General features: G+C 42.6%; 1 protein-coding gene across 6 annotated transcripts in view; it reads left to right on the forward strand.

Moving 5' to 3' along the window:
* Kiaa1549l (KIAA1549 like) overlaps positions 1 to 20,870 on the forward strand; it is a 275,501-nt gene that overhangs the window by 177,611 nt on the left and 77,020 nt on the right. For all 6 annotated transcript variants that reach the window (XM_074044089.1, XM_074044098.1, XM_074044115.1 and 3 more), the window contains 2 exons: positions 2,007 to 2,178; positions 18,684 to 18,847. In XM_074044089.1, the coding sequence (XP_073900190.1) occupies positions 2,007 to 2,178; positions 18,684 to 18,847 (336 nt within the window). The remainder of the gene's footprint in view (positions 1 to 2,006; positions 2,179 to 18,683; positions 18,848 to 20,870) is intronic.

Raw genomic sequence — 20,870 nt, forward strand, 5'->3', positions numbered from 1 at the left:
GAGTACTATTGCTGGTTCATACATAAGTCCATGTTAGTTCTAGGTTAGAACTTTTTCTTTCTTTCTTTCTTTCTTTGCAATGCTGGGGTTTGAACTCGGGGCCTACAGTCTGAGCCATTCCATCAGCCCTTTTTTGTGATGGGTTTTTTTCAAGACAGGGTCTTGCCCATTATTTGTCCCACCTGGCTTTGAACCCTGATCCTCCTGCTCTCCGCCTCCTGGGTAGCTAGGATTACAGGCATGAGCCTCTGGTGCCTGGCTTTAGGCCTTTGTCTAAAGTGTTTGTATAATTTTAAACTCCCACCAGCCAGACATGGATTTCCAGTTGGTTTACACCATCATTGACACTTGGCATTTTTAGTCCTTATTTTAGCCAGCCTAGTGAATGGATGGGGGTATCTCATAGTTTTAATTTTAATTTCCTCATTTCTTTTGTATTTGCTGTGCATTCAGGTTTCTTCCTTTGTGAAATATCTGATCAGATCTTTTGCTCATTTTTATTGGGTTATATTAACATCCATTTTTAATTATTGTATGTAACACACCTCCAAAAGAATGTATAACACACGTGCAGAGTTTAAAGTATACTAACGGGTAAGAGTGTTACCCTTGCCTTACCCCCAGAAGCCTTCATGTGTCTTCGTGGATTATACTCTCTTCCCTCCCCTTGTAGTTGAGCCTGATTCTGAATTTTGTATTGAATCATTTCTGTATTTCCTATGTAGATTTATCATCCTTGTAGACCCTTAAACATATACCAGGTAGCTTTGCCTATTTCAAATTTTATATTCTGTTTTTCTCTTGGGCCCAGTATCAGGCTTTGTATTCACATTGATAAGAGTAGCCATAGTTCGTTCATTTTTCACTACTGTGTAATATTTCTATTGTGTGACTTTCCATAATTCGTTTATCTAGTCTACTATTAATGACTTTTTCAGGTGTTTTTTTTTTTACTATTATGAACAAAGTTGCTATAAACAGTTTTGTAGTATCTTTTAATGTTCTATGAAACTTAAAATTTATAATGTATACTTTGAAAAATACTATAATATTTATCAATTGTTAATTATAAGAGCAAAAAACTTTATAAGGTCAATGGTCAGTAACAAAGGGTTAGTTAAGTTTACCAGGCATGCATATGATGGAGCGCTGTTCAGGTATTAACATTTATATTAATTGTTTTTATGATTATCAATTATTAATTAGAAGAGTGAAAAATAATAGCAATCTCAATGCTTAATAATAAAGGGTTTGTTAAATAAATTTACAATGGAGGCATTTGGATGCTATGTAGAAATAAGCATTTATGGTTTTGAAATATTTAAGGCCATTTAAAGATGCAAGCAAAAACATTGAGACATGATCTTGCATAGGTAGTGTAAGTAATTTTGTAGACAAGAGACAAGCTGCAAATACTCCCTATGGTGACAGGATTATTGGTCATTTCAATTTCATTTCATTCCTTGATGAATTTTCCTATATTGATTATGTATAACTTCGGTAGTGAAAAAAACCCCAAAAATGTTATTTTAGAAAAAGAACTTTGAGTTTCCAAGTACTGCTTTTATCAGAGATCTTTTCACTTGCAGACATAAAGGTTAATTTTTTTCTGGCAATTGCAGATATTTGAAGTTAAAAATCTTGTTTGAGAATCACCTAGCACGCCCTGAATTAATGTGGAGACCTATTTGCGAATGAGGCCACCGCTCGGTGGGGGCTGGGAAATATCATTCTTCCCATATTTTTGTCCCCAACTTCATACTGTGCCTTCCAGATGTTCATATTTTTAAAAAACCCTTTTTCTCCTCCCACCCCAGAGATAGCTGGCTTCCTGAGACGCTGGCTCTGGGGAGGAACACAAAGGTTGACGCTTAGCCATCCTGTGTGGGTCTGCCAGGCCACAACAGGCCTCAGCAGTGGTGAAAGGAGAGCCTGCTGATTGCCTGGGGACCTGCAGGGTCAGTGCAAGATGCCCTGTAAATGCCCAACCTCTCTTTTTCTGAAAGATGGTAAAGATGCAGCGTGTGCCAGGACCGAAGGATCCAGCGGAGCTGACTTACTACACCCTGTACAACGGGAAGCCACTGCTGGGGACTGCGGCGGCCAAGATCCTGAGTACCATTGACTCCCAAAGGATGGCCTTGACCCTGCATCACGTCGTTCTTCTACAAGCTGACCGTAAGGGGAGAGTCTTTCATTCAGTATTCTTAATGCTGTTAAATGTTTCCTGTGAGTCCAAGTCTTTCCACAAACTCATGTTAATGGTCTCAGAGCTAAATATATTTCTGTTCTGGAAAGATCTTAAATCAATCAGCTATGTTTCCTGTGTTGTTTGAAGCAATAGGCTTTGGGTATGCTGTCACTGTGCTCCCAAGTGCTATCCTACTCTTCCTCCTCAGGATAATTAGTAAACAGCTATGAGACATTATTGCAGCTGAGATTGTGTTTGTATGGTAGGGAAATTAAAGGTGATTTGATTCAGTGAACATTTATAGAGTCCTGAATAAGTTGTGTGTAGTGCTGGAGAACATGCAGAGTGGGGTGAGACCTGGTTCCTGCCTCAGGGGACAGGGGCTTTAATGCAGGTGCAGAGGAGCATAATACAAGAAAGCCTTGAGAAGGCAGGTGATGCAAGGATCAATGGAGCCAGGCTTTGCTTTGAAGGGGCATCTGAAATGCAGTAACGGAGGAAGAATATTAAAGCAATGATTGCCTCTCTTAGTGCCCTCCCTGGGCAGCTGCTGTGCTAGAGGATACTTCTCCTAGATTTTCTCACCTCTGTGCTCATCAGGGCAGTGTTTCTTAGGCTCCAAATTACAGGGGAGGAAACTGAGACTCAGAAAAGCAAACTGACCTGCTCAGCATCACAGAGCCACACTTAGTCAAGAAAGGAATCTGGATATGTCTGACTTTGCACTTGTGTTCTTCACTGTGTTGCACTCTAAGAGCTCAGCAGAGGGAGAGGGAGAGTTACGTATTTCAGGAGAACATCATGAGCAAAAGAAAGGAGGGAGATGTACCAGATGTGCTTGAAACACAAGCAATTCAAATGGCTTGGGATAAAGAAGCAGGTGGAGGAGCTGATGGAATTAGAAAGGCATCTCGGTTGGTCGACTTGAGCCTTGAATGGCAGAGGAAGGAGATAGTTAGTACATAACATATTGGATTGTGGGAATTGGGGATTGGGCTATTGAAGATTTCTGAAATCCCATTAGCTAGGCCAAGATTAGTGAGGAGGTTCTGTGGTATTCCAGGCACTGGGAACCCAAACAAGGTCAATAAAGTGTGGGGAGAAGGCATGAAGGTGAGAGATTGTGTGTAGCAGGAATCTTAGAATTCAGCAACCCTTGAGCATGAAAGGTCATCTCCCAGGGGTTTCCTAGTCCATTGGTGTCCATGTTCCTCAAGGAGCATCAGGTGGGTGTTCACACCTGCTCATGGTTTTCTCCTCTTCATCTCTTGCCTGCATTGAGGATGACTTTTGCCTCCAGGGTGATGGACCACATGTTGTCATGCATGGCACACACATCCTCTCAGATTCAGTTTTGCCTAGAAATTATAATGACCACTTGTGTTGCTTGTGAAATGACACTTTTAACTGAATTCTTATCCTTTGCACCCTTCTATCCTCATATCTGGTCCCCTATTTGTTTCTTCTGTTTTTGCTGCATTCTCCCTGTGGATCCCCCAGAGTTCTGTCCTCAGTGCGCTCTCCTCTCTCTCTCTCTCTTTCTCTCTCTCTCTCTCTCTCTCTCTCTCTCTCTCTCTCACACACACACACACACACACACACACACACACACACACACCATTATAGGTGCCAGGGAAGAGGTGAAAATGCAGAGAAGGAAACTGAAAGAAGTGGATGGATTCAGGATACTTTGGAGGACAGGGCCAGTGGGACAAAACAGTGGATTCTGTGTGTGTGGCAGGAGGAGAAGGAGAGGGCCAGAGGAGTCCAGGGTAACTCCTAAGTGTTGGCTTGAACACAGATTGTGGTGCCATTTGTTGAGGTGCAGAAGGTGTGGGATAGAGAGGCTTCATGGAGCTAAGAGGGGAACAGAGGAGATGGAAGTGCATTTGGTTTTATTTTTTTTTTCTTTTATTATTCATATGTGCATACAAGGCTTGGGTCATTTCTCCCCCCTGCCCCCACCCCCTCCCTTACCACCCACTCCGCCCCCTCCCTCTCCTCTCCACCTCCTCAATACCCAGCAGAAACTATTTTGCCCTTATTTCTAATTTTGTTGTAGAGAGAGTATAAGCAATAATAGGAAGGAACAAGGGTTTTTGCTGGTTGAGATAAGGATAACATTGACTCACATTGATTTCCTGTGCGTGTGTGTTACCTTCTAGGTTAATTCTTTTTGATCTAACCTTTTCTCTAGTTCTTGGTCCCCTTTTCCTATTGGCCTCAGTTGCTTTTAAGGTTTCTGCTTTAGTTTCTCTGCGTTAAGGGCAACAAATGCTAGCTAGTTTTTTAGGTGTCTTACCTATCCTCATACCTCCCTTGTGTGCTCTCGCTTTATCATGTGATCCAAGTCCAATCCCCTTGTTGTAATTGCCCTTGATCTAATGTCCACATATGAGGGAGAACATACGATTTTTGGTGTTTTGGGCCAGGCTAACCTCACTCAGAATGATGTTCTCCAATTCCATCCATTTACCAGCGAATGATAACATTTCGTTCTTCTTCATGGCTGCATAAAATTCCATTGTGTATAGATACCATATTTTCTTAATCCATTCGTCAGTGGTGGGGCATCTTGGCTGTTTCCATAACTTGGCTATTGTGAATAGTGCCGCAATAAACATGGGTGTGCAGGTGCCTCTGGAGTAACCTGTGTCACAGTCTTTTGGGTATATCCCCAAGAGTGGTATTGCTGGATCAAATGGTAGATCAATGTCTAGCTTTTTAAGTAGCCTCCAAATTTTTTTCCAGAGTGGTTGTACTAGTTTACATTCCCACCAGCAGTGTAAGAGGGTTCCTTTTTCCCAGCATCCTCGCCAACACCTGTTGTTGGTGGTGTTGCAAATGATGGCTATTCTAACAGGGGTGAGGTGGAATCTTAGTGTGGTTTTAATTTGCATTTCCTTTATTGCTAGAGATGGTGAGCATTTTTTCATGTGCTTTTTGGCCATTTGAATTTCTTCTTTTGAGAAGGTTCTGTTTAGTTCACTTGCCCATTTCTTTATTGGTTCATTAGTTTTGGGAGAATTTAGTTTTTTAAGTTCCCTATATATTCTGGTTATCAGTCCTTTGTCTGATGTATAGTTGGCAAATATTTTCTCCCACTCTGTGGGTGTTCTCTTCAGTTTAGAGATCATTTCTCTTGATGAACATAACCTTTTTAGTTTTATGAGGTCCCATTTATCTATGCTATCTCTTAGTTGCTGTGCTGCTGGGGTTTCATTGAGAAAGTTCTTACCTATACCTACTAACTCCAGAGTATTTCCTACTCTTTCCTGTATCAACTTTAGAGTTTGGGGTCTGATATTTAGATCCTTGATCCATTTTGAGTTAATCTCGGTATAGGGTGATATACATGGATCTACTTTTAGTTTTTTGCAGACTGCTAACCAGTTTTCCCAGCAGTTTTTGTTGAAGAGGCTGCTATTTCTCCATCGTATATTTTTAGCTCCTTTGTCAAAGACAAGTTGGTTATAGTTGTGTGGCTTCATATCTGGGTCCTCTATTCTGTTCCACTGGTCTGCATGTCTGTTTTTGTGCCAGTACCATGCTGTTTTTATTGTTACTGCTTTGTAATATAGTTTGAAGTCAGGTATTGTGATACCTCCTGCATTGTTCTTTTGACTGATTGTTGCCTTGGCTATACGTGGCCTCTTGTGTTTCCATATAAATTTAACAGTAGATTTTTCAATCTCTTTACTGAATGTCATTGGAATTTTGATGGGAATTGCATTAAACATGTAGATTACTTTGGGGAGTATCGACATTTTTACTATGTTGATTCTACCAATCCATGAGCATGGGAGATCTCTCCACTTTCTATAGTCTTCCTCAATCTCTTTCTTCAGAAGTGTATAGTTTTCCTTGTAGAGGTCTTTCACATCTTTTGTTAGGTTTACACCTAGGTATTTGATTTTTTTTGAGGCTATTGTAAATGGAATTGTTTTCATATATTCTTTCTCAGTTTGCTCATTGTTAGTGTATAGAAATGCTAATGATTTTTCTATGTTGATTTTATATCCTGCTACCTTGCTGTAGCTATTGATGATGTCTAGAAGCTTCTGAGTAGAGTTTTTTGGGTCTTTAAGGTATAGGATCATGTCGTCTGCAAATAGGGATATTTTGACAGTTTCTTTACCTATTTGTATTCCTTTTATTCCTTCTTCTTGCCTAATTGCTCTGGCTAGGAATTCCAGTACTATGTTGAATAGGAGTGGAGATAGTGGGCATCCTTCTCTGGTTCCTGATTTTAGAGGGAATGGTTTGAGTTTTTCTCCATTTAGTATAATGCTGGCTGTTCGTTTGTCATATATAGCTTTTATAATGTTGAGGTACTTTCCTTCTATTCCTAGTTTTCTTAGAGCTTTTATCATGAAATGGTGTTGGATCTTATCAAAGGCTTTTTCTGCATCTATTGAGATGATCAAGTGGATTTTGTCTTTGCTTCTGTTAATGTGGTTTATTACGTTTATTGATTTTCATATGTTGAACCACCCCTGCATCCCTGGGATGAAGCCTACCTGGTCGTGGTGAATAATCTTTTTGATGTGCTGCTGAATTCGGTTTGCCATTATTTTGTTGAGGATTTTTGCATCAATGTTCATTAAGGATATTGGCCTATAGTTCTCCTTTTTGGAGGTGTCTTTGCCTGGTTTTGGGATAAGTGTAATACTGGCTTCATAAAATGTGTTTGGCAGTTTTCCTTCCCTTTCTATTTGGTGGAACAGTTTAAGGAGGGTTGGTATCAGTTCTTCTTTAAAGGTCTGATAGAATTCAGCAGAGAATCCATCAGGTCCTGGACTTTTCTTTTTGGGGAGACTCTTGATTGCTGCTTCAATTTCATTTTGTATTATAGGTCTATTCAGGTGATTAATTTCCTCTTGGTTCAGTTTTGGATGATCATATGTATCTAGAAATCTGTCCATTTCTTTAAGATTTTCAAATTTATCTGAATATAGGTTCTCAAAGTAGTCTCTGATGATTTCCTGGACTTCCATGGTGTTTGTTGTTATCTCCCCTTTTGCATTCCTGATTCTACTAATTTGGGGTTTTTCTCTCCTCATTTTAGTCAGGTTTGCCAGAGGTCTATCGATCTTGTTTATTTTTTCAAAGAACCAACTTTTTGTTTCATTAATTCTTTGTATGGTTTTTTTGGTGTCTATTTCATTGATTTCAGCTCTTATTTTTATTATTTCTCTCCTTCTATTTGTTTTGGGATTTGCTTGTTCTTGTTTTTCTAGGAGTTTGAGATGTATCATTAGATCATTGATTTGGGATCTTTCAGTCTTTTTAATATATGCACTCATGGCTATAAACTTTCCTCTCAGGACTTCCTTAGCTGTGTCCCATAGGTTCCGGTAGGTTGTGTTTTCATTTTCATTGACTTCCAGGAACTTTTTACTTTCCTCTTTTATTTCATCGATGATCTATTCTTCATTAAGTAATGAGTTATTTAGTTTCCAGCTGTTTGCATGTTTTTTGTCTTTACTTTTGTTGTTGAGTTCTACTTTTACTGCATTGTGATCAAATAGTATGCATGGTATAATTTCTATTTTCTTATATTTGCTGAGACTTGCTTTGTGCCCTAGAATATGATCTATCCTGGAGAAGGTTCCATGGGCTGCTGAGAAGAATGTATATTGTGTAGAAATTGGATGAAATGTTCTGTAGACATCAACTAGGTCCATTTGATCTATTGCATACTTTAGATCTTGGATTTCTTTATTGAGTTTTTTTGGATGACCTATCTATTGATGATAATGGGGTGTTAAAGTCTCCCACAACCAGTGTGTTGGCGTTTATATATGCTTTTAGGTCTTTCAGGGTATATTTGATGAAATTGGGTGTGTTGACATTGGGTGCATACAGATTGATGATTATTATTTCCTTTTGGTCTATTTCCCCTTTTATTAGTATGGAATGTCCTTCTTTATCTCGTTTGATCAATGTAGGTTTGAAGTCTACTTTGTCAGAGATAAGTATTGCTACTCCTGCCTGTTTTCAGGAGCCATTGGCTTGGTAAATCTTCTTCCAGCCTTTCATCCTAAGCCTATGCTTATTTCTGTCAGTGAGATGGGTCTCCTGTAAGCAATAAATTGTTGGATCTTCCTTTTTAATCCATTTCATCAAGTGGTGCCTTTTGATGGGTGAATTAAGTCCGTTAACATTAAGCGTTAGTACTGATAGGTATGTGGTGATTCCTGTCATTTAGTTGTCTTAGTTGTTTGAAGGTTTGATTGTGTGTACCTAACTTGATGTTACTCTCTACTGTTTTGCTTTTTCTTTTCCTGTGGTTTGGTGCTGCCTGCCTTTTCATGGTTATGTTGGGTGTCACTTTCTGTGTGCAGAATCCCTTGAAGAATCTTTTGTAGTGGTGGCTTTGTGGTCACATATTGTTTTAGTTTCTGCTTATCATGGAAGACTTTTATTGCTCCATCTATTTTGAATGATAGTTTTGCTGGGTAGAGTATCCTGGGGTTAAAGTTATTTTCATTCAGTGCCCGGAAGATCTCACTCCATGCTCTTCTTGCTTTTAATGTTTCTGTTGAGAAGTCTGATGTGATTTTGATGGGTTTACCTTTGTATGCTTCTTGGTTTTTCTCTCTTACTGCCTTCAATATTCTTTCCTTAGTTTCTGAACTTGTTGTTTTAATGACAATATGTCATGGGGTAGTTCTATTTTGATCTAGTCTGTTTGGTGTCCTGGAGGCCTCTTGCATCTGTATGGGAATATCTTTGTCTAGATTTGGGAAATTTTCCGTTATTATTTTGTTGAATAGATTACGTATTCCCTTCGCTTGCACCTCTTCTCCTTCTTCGATGCCCATGATTCTCAAGTTTGGTCTTTTGATAGAGTCGGTGAGTTCTTGCATTTTCTTTTCACAGGTCTTGAGTTGTTTAATTAATAGTTCTTTGGTTTTTCCTTTAATTACCATTTCATCTTCAAGTTCTGAGATTCTGTCTTCTGTTTGTTCTATTCTGCTGGATTGGCCTTCCGTTTTGTTTTGCAGTTCTGTTTCGTTCTTTTTTCTGAGGTTTTCCATATCTTGAGTGGTTTCCTCTTTAATGTTGTCTATTTTTGTCCTGAGTTCATTTATCTGTTTATTCATCGTGTTCTCTGTTTCACTTTGGTGTTTATACAGTGCTTCTATGGTTTCCTTTATTTATTCTTTTGCTTTTTCAAATTCTCTATTTTTGTTGTGTTGGAATTTCTTGAGTGTCTCCTGTACATTTTGGTTGACCCTATCCAGTATCATCTCTATAAAATTCTCATTGAGTACCTGTAGTATGTCTTCTTTTAAATTATTCTTGTGGGCTTCATTGGGTCCTTTGGCATAGTTTATCTTCATTTTGTTGGAGTCTGGATCTGAGTTTCTGTTTTCTTCATTCCCCTCTGGTTCCTGTACTAATTTTTTGCTGTGGGGAAACTGGTTTCCCTGTTTTTTTCTGTCTTCCCATCATTGTCTTTGGTGTTGTTACTGTCCCTGTACTGTGTGCAATTAAGTATTTTCTAGCTTGTAATAATAACAATGGTAATATTTAGAATGGAAGAGTGAGCTGAGATGGAAAGCAAGAAGTTAAAGAAAAGGGGAAAACAAATACACAGACAAGAGAGAGAAAGCAGAACAAGGTTTCAGACAAGAAAGTTTCAAAGGTATAAACAGGGAGTGTTAGTGTACTAATTGACAGTAAGCTGAACAGACATTAGAGAGACAGAGAGAGGATTGAAAATCAAAAATAAAAAACATAAAGATAAGAATAAAAAAATAAGTAAATGAAAGAAATATCTATATATAAAAATGAATTAAAATAAAGTGGAAAATGGAAAATTAAAAAAAAAAAACCAAAAAACCAAAAAAACCCAAAAAACCTCCAAGATCAAATTCAATAAAGTTTCAGCCTTAATAATTTGGGTGACCATCTCAGTCTCTAGTCCTGGAGATGGTGCCTCAGGTGTTGTTCTGTAGTTGTCTCATCAAAGGGGACACATAAAGTAGAACAAAACTACACACACACACACACACACACACACACACACAAACAAAACAACCCACCAAGTGTCCCAAGTTCAAATGCAATACAGTTTTAGTAAGTTTTTCAGGATGCAGGTGTAATTCGGTTGTTCTCTCATCAAAGGTAGGGAGAAAAAGCAAAAAAAAAAGAGTCGAGTCTGGAGACAGTTCTGAGAATGGTATCTGCAGCTGTGGCTTGCCTGCCCGCTGCTGTCAGCCTGCTATTGCTGGAGGCGTTGTTTATGCAGATCTCTGGGGTGAGCTTAGCACTCACCTGGCCCTGCAGGCTTTGTTTGCTCAGAGTTCTCCTGTGAGGGAGCCTCTGCTACAGGCTTTCCCCTTTCCAAGCACTGGGAAAGGTGACACTGCACCTGTGTTGTCAGGCCTGCGTGTTTATTTACAGTTCATGTGGGAGGTGGGTCTTTCCCCGCTCCTGTGGAGTTTTCCTCCCACTGCCACTTTCACAAGCTTTCCTGATTGTGAAAGTGCTCCTGATTACTGGGCGGTGCCGCTGCTCCTGCCAGCCCTCACTGGGAAGTGGGTCTTCCCTCCTCTCCTGTGGAGTTTTCCTCCCTCCACCACTCTCACCAGCTTTCCCCCTCCTGGTTGCTGGGCACGTGCCCTGCCCCCACTCCCGCCAGAGCCTCTCCGGCCCACCCGGCTTGTTTATTTACAGTCCTGGGAAGGAGTCCCTTCCCCCAATCTTCAGCGCTCAGGGCGCCCCACCCTCTTTCCCACGTGTCTTTATTGTTCTTATTGCTTATTACTCAGTTTCTCTTTTTTCCCCTGGTGGAGGTCAGTCTGTCCAGGGGGCTATGCTGCTCTGGCCCAGGCTGTGGGCATACCACAGTACTGCGAAGCTCACCTGGTCCACATCTTCCCAAGCTGTCTGGGCGCGGGCAACTGGCGGCCCGGGAGCCCTCTGGGTTTCTCTGTTTAACGTGAAGTGGAGATTCTCTTCGCTGGCTGGAGGTGTGGAGGGGTCAAAGTTATGCCTCTTCTCAGTGATTATGCCTGCAAAGTGTGTCTCCGGCATCTCTCCAAGATTTCACTATAGGAGGCTCGCTTTCTGCTTCCTCCCTCTAGCCGCCATCTTGTAATCCCATGAGTTTGGTTTTAGATATGTTAAGTTTGAGGTGTCACCAGATATCCATGTGGCACACAGGAGAGAGAAACTTTGGAAACATCAACATATAGAGCTTAGAGGTTGGGTGAGAAAAATTAGGAGAGGAGTCCAGTTAGAGAGGAAAGGATGAAACCAAGTCCTGGGAACACTACTTGTGGAAGAGTGACAACTATCCAAGAATGCTGAGGAGACCCAGGAAGGAGTGGGGTTCGGGAAGCAAGTGAAGAAGTGACTCCCATTGAAGGTAGTGAGCTGTGGCTGTGATTATATCCTTGAGGGAGGTTGATGAGGGTAGAAATTAAAGGGAATTGGTAGGATGGAAATTGTTGGTGACCCTGACAGGAGTGGTTTCCAGAATGGTGTTGGTGACAAGAGGACTGTGGTAAGGAAGTAGTGACAGCAAAGAGGAGAAGTAAACAGGGAAGTTTTGGTGGGGAGGGGGCATGGAGATGTTGGCTTAAGTTTGGTAAAGATGGGGTGGTGTAATAGAGAGGGAGGAACTGATAACATAGAAGGAGAGTGGCAAGAATTATAGAGGCAAAGTCCTTAAGTGGATGAAGGAGAGGGATATAGTTCACCTACTTTTGTAATGAGAGGGAAAACAGAATCCTGTGGTACATTTGGGAACAGAAGCCTGAGGGTGCTTTCTGTGCTTTGTTTTCTTAAGTCTGTTCTCCTAGGGCATTGTGAAGTAAAGTGGTCAGCTGAGGTAGAGCTGGGGGTGGGGTGTAAGCAGGGTACAATACATGTACCAACAACGGTAAAGCCCACTAGTTAAAGAAGTGCTGTAGATTGCCAGGGCTTCTCCTTGTTCACCTCCACCCTGCTGTGTCCAGACTATTTCTTCTCTCCTTTCAAAATCCCAGATCCTTCGAAGCATCCCTACCTCGGTGCAGGTTATCTCTAGACCCCTCCCCCAGGAGATGCCCACCACCCACTGGGTATTTTTGTACCTGGTTCATAGTCCCATCTCCCTTGTCTCATGTCCCAGGCAGCTTCTCCTTTGCTCTGTTGGCTCTGTGGTCTCCTCATTTCTGCCCCAGGCCTGTGGTATGTAGGAGGGAAGAACAGGAGAACTGGCTTCACTGACAGCAAGAGGTGGACAGTATTGGGGGAAGAGGCTACGGCAAGGAGACTCTGCTGATTGATGGTTGTTGACGGGACAGTGGAAAAAGCTAAGAGAGGTGCTGGAGAGAGAGATCACACTGGGATAGATTGGGATAGATGTGTGGAGCCTTTTGAAAACAAGAGTCTGGGTGGTAAGGGGTGACTTAGACTCTTGATTGTGGTCCAAGATACAAACCCTATCCCACCTGGCCCCAAAGCCATTACCCTTTGATCTTTCACCTTCACTTCTTTGTCTTCTTCAAATTCCTCTTAGTCCTCTCGGCAAACTTCTACAATAGCTCACAACTCCAATTCCTTTTCTCCATTCCCTCATTCTCTCCTACTTGGCTTGACAGTAGCTTCCGAAGTGACTTGGCTTCTGCCACTGTCCCAGTTATGTGCCTGTTTCCACACTGCCACTATAGTCAAACATGGATTCTGGTCTTATATTGGCTCCATTTTTAAAAAAGTTTAATGGCTCTCCATCATTCATGGAATAAAATGCAAACCCCTGGATATGGGTTTTCACAGCAGGTACTCAACAAGTGCTTGGGACACTTCATACTTGGTCTCTGAGCTACTGTTCTTCCTTTCTTCTTCTGGTCCAATCCTTTGGCCATGAGGAAAGGTTTTCTCTTTGCCTTCTCCTGTCCCTCGAAGCCTTCCCTGACCCTGAGGCACAGCTCTCACTCCTGTGGTTCTAGGGGTCCCACTGCTCTTTTCAGTCCATCAATAACCAGTTATTTTCTACTTCCGTCCCCCATGAGCTATTTAAAAGCATGTCCAGCTCCAGCGACTGCCTGGCTCTGTTCTTGTGACAGCAAAGGAACCAAACTTTGCTAAATAGACTAAGTGCCTCAGCTGGGCCAGTGGTTAGAAGACACTGTCGCAGAGTCACTGTTGCTGGAGGACAGAGCCTCAGATACCAGGTTGACCTGAATTCACTTCACCACTCCTCCCCTTTCCAGCTATGGAGCTTGAAGTCAAATTATTTAACTTCTTTGACCTTCATCTTCCTCATCTGTAAAATGGTAAAACCACCTACCTAACAGAGCTACTCAGAGGATTAAAAGAGATACTTGTTGCCTGTAAAGGGCTTAGAACAGCCCTGGGACACAGAGTAAATGCTTAGTAAGTAGTGACTAAAGGTCTTATTTGTCTGTAGGAGAGAGGGAATGAAGAATAAAAGGAGGTTCAAAGGTGGAGAACCATATGATACAGAGACTAGGGAGCTACTAATGAAAATAGAAGGGGGAGGAGAAGAGAAGCATTTGTTGGAGGGAGAAAACAGTTTATTGTTTGGGCTATGTTGAGTTTAAGGTGACAACATATTGAGGGGTGCTGTTGGGACACTGAGGCGGTGCTGATTGACAAGGTGTCCTATTGAGGTGGGAAAAAAAAAGCTGTGGAATTCAAGCTGAGAACTTGAAAGAGAGATTCAAGGTAAATACCAGAGATTTTGAAAGCTGTGTAGACACACCACCACAAAGAGTGGGTAGAGAGGTAATAAGGCAGAGGAGAGGATGGAGGAAGGAAGTGAGAGGACAGACTCTAGGAAATACCTCTGTACCAGGAGGAAGAGGAAAATAAGGGAATGAAGAGGAGGAGGAACAGAAATTTGTAAATCCCCATTTTTGCTTCATAGTTTGGAAATCAGCCCACAGGGTTAGAATGCGGGACTTTTTTGAATACAGTCCCAGTTTTGAACCCCTGAAGGGAGAGTGTTCTCATTCCGTGTTCCAGCACCTTCTAAACTGCTAGTCTAGGGGCTGCAATGACCCTAGAAACCAGAGGCTGCAATGACCTCTTGAACCTTACAACCTCTGGGAACGAGGCTGCGTTCCATGTAGAGAAGCAGACGAAAGCCAGAAGGGGTCTGCGTTACATGGCCATCAGATACTCATCTCAAAAATAATGCCACTTAAAGGAAGAAATCCAGTGACACTTTGGTGAGGAGGAATCACTCTTGTTCATTCCTTTAACAAATACTTACTAAGTACTTACTATGTGCTCGGCACTGAGCTAGGCACTGGAGAGATGGCAGTGAAGGAAACACCAAAAAGCCCCAGCCTTGGTGGAGTGGACATTCCTGAGGGAGCAGATTAAATAAACAAAGTAAGTAATATGTTAGATGCTAGTAAGTGCCATGGAGAAGTAGTAGGCTGGGAAGGGCTAGGAAATACTGAGGACATAATGGTTGTAGCTTTAAACTGTTGAGGGGTCAAGAAGAATCAGTAAGGGGGAAACCTTTGAATGAAGAGCTGAAGGGAGGGAGGGTCCCATAAGCTATTTGGGGACCAGGCAGAGAAGGAGGGTCTGAGACCCAACAAGCAAGGAGGTTCTGGAAGGGGCAGAGCGGTAGTGAGGAGTCTCCTAGGTCCAGATGAAGGGCCCCCTGATCACAGAGTGGGATGGGCCTGAGTGGGATGAGAAGCCATGGGAGGGCTTGGGAGAAGAATAATGGGGACCGAGCAAGTACTCCCTCATTGCTGGGCCTGGTGAAGTCTCCCCTGCACCCGCTCACACCAACTGTAATGTTTGAGACCTAATAGGCACTGGCCACAAAAATGAGCTGGAAACACTGGTAGGTGGATTCTGTCTCCCGTCCACATATGTCCACAGGACAGTGATTCATCCTATGTTCAGATTATTTGAACCCCTTGAGTTCATTCCTTCTGACAGATACATGTGTGCATGCACATGTGTGTGTGTGGTTCACACTTCCATTCATCTTTGTTTGTATGGAACTGACTAAACTGTTTGTTTTAGAGAAATGGCTTTTCATAAAAATGTTCCTTGGGACTGTTTCCTCAATCCAAAAATTGGGGTAAGAATAGTTACATAGGCAGAGGACCTGTCACTGTGCCTAACACGAGTAGTGCTCAGAGCACCTTGTCTTCTTTCTCTCTCTGTCCTCTACTGAAACTCGTGCAATTTAAATCACCACTCATTCTTTTTCAACTTGAACATGACTTTGAATTTTCAGATCATATGCCAAAGAATATATTGGGTTTGGATGACGTCAGTTGACCTAACTAATATCATTTTAACTGTTACATGAATTTATTAATGTACATAAGATAAATATGTTCTCTCCACTATTTAAGTAGAGGTGAAAGAATTTTACATATTGTACTAAAAAGAAAGCCATTTACTTGGACAGTAAAACTGAGCAAAATCAGAGCACATAAATATTCCATTCTTGCTAATTATTTATCTATATACATTTAGGGAGGACTCTGATACACTATACATTTTTCTGCACTTAATTCTTCCTGTTAATACCAGAATAGTCCAGCCAAAAAGAGGCATATTGAGATTTTTCACAGACGCTCTAAGCTTTAAAAAATGTTAATGGCATAAAACTCACATGTAAATACTGAGTCACTAAAAGCAGTAGCAATTAAGTGTGTAATGTCAACAGCAACTCGTTATCTAATGAGCTGTTTTCAGAAGTTAATAGGGTGATTAATCACTGATTGATAAAAACTGTGGAAAGAGATGTTCTTTTGTACTAATAGGACTCCAAGCCCAAGGGCAGCCAGATGACAGGCAGATCTTGGCTCACTGGGATCGGTTGAAGTTGGAGCGTGGTTGAAGTTAGACAGGAAGCTGGTTGAAGCCTCAGACAAACCTTCATGAGGTGCTGCTTACAAGTGGGGTCTTTGTATTCCAGGATTTAAGCCCTCAGTTTAGGATCCTAGTAGCCTTCAGAGTCCAGCAGGATCAGAAGGACTAACTAACACTAATCATACTTATAAAAGATTGATATATAAACTAGATTGAGCATATAATAGTTCAAAATATGGACTAGAACTAGTACAGAAATTAGACTTCCCTTTCTAACTTATTGGTACTGTGTCCTATTAGAAATCCTGTATGGGGAACCAAATTACAACAGGGATAATAGTAGGCAATCCATCAACTTTTTACTGAGCACTTACTACGTGGAGGGCCCCATTACAGACTCTGGGGATGCAGCACTGAACAAGAAACAAATAAGTTCCTTCCTTCCTGGAGTGCATGTACTAATGGAAGGACAGGTAGAGACAGAGGGTAAGCAAATATACAGGTATCGCATCAGGTGATGATAAGTGCTTCAGAGCCTTGCTTCTCCAAGTGTGGCCTGGAGACCCACCACATGGACATCCCTGGGGCTTATTAGCAGGGCAGAATCTTGGGGTCCTCACCCAAATGCCCAGAATCAACCCACATTTGAACACAAACCCCAGGTGCATGGTGTGTCCCTTAGCACTGAGAGGTGCTGCTTTAGTGAGCTAGTAAGTAGAATGAGGAGTTTGGATCGAGAACAGGGCAGGGATTATTATTTCATATGCAGGGTACACAGAAAGCCTCACAGATAGGATAGCACCTGTGTAGGGTCCTGTAGGCCAGGAAGGAGGGAGCCATGGAGATGTACAGGTGAAGAGCATTTTGGGTGGAGGGATCAGCCAGTGCAAAGGGCCTGAGACTGGAGCATGTCTGACACTTTGAGAAATAGTAGTAGGCAGTAGGACCAGAATAGAGTGAGCTCCAGACAGAGCAGTAGGAAATGGGGCCAAAGAAGTAACCAAGGAGGCCAGGGTATGGGTCACTGAGGGTCTTGTGTAAATTGCAAGCACTCTGACTCTTACTGTGAGTGGGTGGGAGCCTCACGGGTTTTGAGCAGAGGAGCATGTGATCTGAGTGTTGAACACTCAGGGCGACTGTTGTAAATAGACTATAGTGGACAAGAAGAAAGCAGGAGAACCAGCATAGTAACTTGGGTGAGAGCTGTTGGTAGCTTGGACTACAGTTGGGACAAAAGAAGGGAATGGAAGATCCGGATCTGTTTTGCAGGTGACAATGCTGACAGGGTTTGCTTGTGGATGAGCAGGATGCTGGGTGAGAGTAGTGGAGGAAGGTCAGCATCAGTGACAAAGTGACTTCCATTTATTGGAGGGAAAATGTTTCAGGAAGGACAGGTTTTGGGGGAAATCAAGAACTGATCTCTGGACATAATAAGTTTGTCATATCTGACAAATGTCCAATTGGAGATCTGCATAGAATCAGGAGTTCAGGGTAGAACTCCCAGCTGGAGAGCTACCAGTGAGCGTCTTTAGAGCTGTGATAAAACCATGAGTTGTGAGGTCAACTGGGGAGTGGGAATGAAGAGGAGTTGATGGCACTGTTGATCAACACCACCATGCTATAGCAGCCAGGTGCAGCCCTCCTGCCTTTAAGGACAGACCTGCCGCCTGGCCCTCCTCCATCACATCTGCAGTTACAAGTTCCCCAACATGGGCAAGTCCTTGTTCTGCACTGCCCTTCCATTCCTTCTCTGACTTCCTGCACACCCCACTCTCTTCCTCCCACAGATGCCTGCTTTAGTTACTGCTTCCTTTACTCCAGTTCTGAAAACATAGTGGCCCTCTTGATCCAGCTGAAGTGCTTTCCAGGAATACCTGTCACTTATCCCAGGGGAAACTCATTCATCTCAAGTCAAGGGCTTTTCCTTTTCCTAACCCAACTTACCAGTTAACATTCATGTACCCATCACCTAGAATCCATGATTAGCATTTTACTGTATTTTAATCATAGACTGATTTATCTGTCTACTTCATCCCACTTATTTTCTGGATGCATTGCAAACATTAGTAGTGTGCAACCCTAAACACTTTATATCCTGTCACTGACTAGAGCTCAGTATTTGTTTGTGGTGTTTTGAGGTATAATGCACGTGCAGTGAAATGTACAGTCTTAAGTGTATCATCCAATGGGTTTTGACAAGTGTACACACCTGTGTGACCCAAATCTCTATCATGTGTTTATTGCTCAATCACAGGGTGATTTCTGTGATACACAGTCATCTCTCAGGGACTGTTGTCTCCTGACTGCAGCACACATTTCTAAGCTCTGGATTCCTCCTCTCTTCTTCCCCCTTAACCTTGGACATCATTGGTGAAGAAAACTGATACTGATCCTTCTTCCTGCTCCTCTTAATATCAGTGGAGGTAGCATTTATTGGACACCTGCCGGGAACCACACTAAAACACCACAAAGTGGTATTCCGTTTTTAGAGATGAGTAAGCTGAGACTCAGAGAACTTGAGTTACTTGCCCAAGGTAGGCAGATGTTTTCTGACCTTGGAGCCTCCAAACCCCTACCTCTTCGCATTTCCTGACTTGGGTCAGGGAGTTTATGTCCGGGTCACTTCGGTCTTCTCAGTGCCTCTGTTCACATGCCTCCCACTGGCTCTTTCCCACAGCCGTGGTGAAGAACCCACCTAACAATCTGTGGATCATCGCTGCAGTGTTGGCGCCCATCGCTGTGGTCACGGTCATCATCATTATCATCACTGCCGTGCTCTGCAGGAAGAACAAGAACGACTTCAAGCCAGACACCATGATAAACCTGCCTCAGAGAGCAAAGGTACGTGGGAGTGGTGGGGAAGGGCAGGAGTCAGCCCACAGAGGTGCTGCCTGACTTTCCCTCTGCGCTTTCAAGGCTGTGACAAGCACCTTCACAAACATTGTCACACGTCCTCATTTCAAAGGAGACCCTTTCTTTCAAAACCAGGACATGAAAACTCATGCTTATTGGATGCTCACTTTTCCCACAAATGCTGCCAAATGGTTTATATGTAGCACTGCTCACCACATCCCTTTGAGGAAGCACCATTATTTTACAGATGGGGAAACTGAGGCACAGAAAACTAGGAGCTAGAGAGACCTGAAAGGACCTTAGACATCATTTAATTAGGCACCCTCCTTCTGCATGTGAAAAATAATTCCTTCAATTCATCATGCTCACATGAATAGTAGCAGAACTGACAGTAGAACCAGGTCTGTTATGGTCTGATGTTGAAATCCTAACCCCTAATGTGATGGTACTAAGACGTAGGTCTTTGAGAAGTGACTTGGCCATGAGGGTGGAGCTCCCAGGAATGAGATTAGTGACTTTAAGAAAGAATCCCTAAAGCTCTCCCTTGCCTCCTCTACCATGCAGAACACAGGAAGTGGTCACTCTGAAGCATGGCTGTGGGCCCTCACCAGAGCCCGATGATGCTAGCACCTCAATCTTGGACTTCCACCTTCCAAAATTATGAGAAATAAGTGTCTATTATTTAAGCCTCCTGGTCTATGGCATTTTGTTGTAACAGCCCAAACTGAGTAAGACATGGTTTCTTGGCTTCTAACACAGCCTCCGTGGGGCATATCGATTCCCAGAGTTTCCCTGGTCACTGACAGGAGTGACTCAGTTTCAGCCAGTACCATGATGGACAAGCTATAGGGCTGGGCTGAGCAGCCATCAAACACCAGTTCATTGGCTCCTGAAGCCTGTTCTGATACCCCATTCTCCTTCTGTCACCTGCACATCTCTGCTTTGTCCACCTCTGGTAACCAGGAGTGGACAGAGAGAACTCTGAAGGCTAATTTTCCTGTCACGTAACTGCCTTTGTGATATTTCCCAAGGGAAATATCCTAACTGTAATACCCAGTGTTTAAATAATGTCTTGCACTCTGCTGGCTCTTCTAGGTCTGCCACCTCGTTTGTACATCACAGCAGCCCTGTGAGGTAGGTCACAGTCAGGGCAGGTTTTATTATCCTCATTTAACTGCCAAGGAACTCAAGGGGAAAGAGGGATATCAGGTTTTGTCCAAAGTAGTACAACTAACAGCAGAGGGGTAACTGAGGACCACAACTGAGTCTTTGTCTTTTTCTACATTATCTACCCACTGGAACCCTGAGATTTGGCAGGAGGATTCTCTCCCAGTTTGGAGCCTCTGAGCTCTGCCTACCTCTGTAGACATGAAACACATTTCATATCCACTAGAATGCGTGTCGGTCATGGAGATTGTCCTTGGGGGCAGAGATGGGGGGTGGGGGGTCACAGACCTCCATTCTTTCTGAATAATCATACCTCACTTGAACAAAAGAAGTCAAGGGATTTTTATTGTTTACTAAATGATACACCTGTCTTGAAGCTGTAGCTTGATTGGATTCTTTGTGTCCTGAAGAGCCAAACCCCAAAGAATGTTGCTTTGCTTCTCTTGATAAGAAGGCACCTGCATCCCAGACACTGCAGGATGTTGGTAAGAAGAGTTCGTTGGGAATTGCCAAAGAGTGAAAACCAGGACTGTTCCAGGACACAACATTTGATTTCCATTTTAGCTTGGTTACAACATCAGCCTTTCAGACGTAACCGGTAATTACCAGAATTGCAGCCGAGCCCAGGAATGTAAAGCATGCCATACTGAGGTCAGAAGTGGCATCTTTATGTTACAGATTAAACCAGATCTTACTCATCTGCCAACATGAGCAGCGTACCTTCTGGCTTGAAGGCTCTCTGCAGCCAGAACAGATGTGTGCTTGTGGTTTTCCACAGCAACTTTGGCATGCCTGCCCCACGCACTGTGCTTCCTTAGATACCTGGCTGAGGTTGAAATCCAAG

The sequence above is a fragment of the Castor canadensis genome, chromosome 1 (assembly GCF_047511655.1).
Source record: "Castor canadensis chromosome 1, mCasCan1.hap1v2, whole genome shotgun sequence".
Taxonomy (NCBI): Eukaryota; Metazoa; Chordata; class Mammalia; order Rodentia; family Castoridae; genus Castor; species Castor canadensis.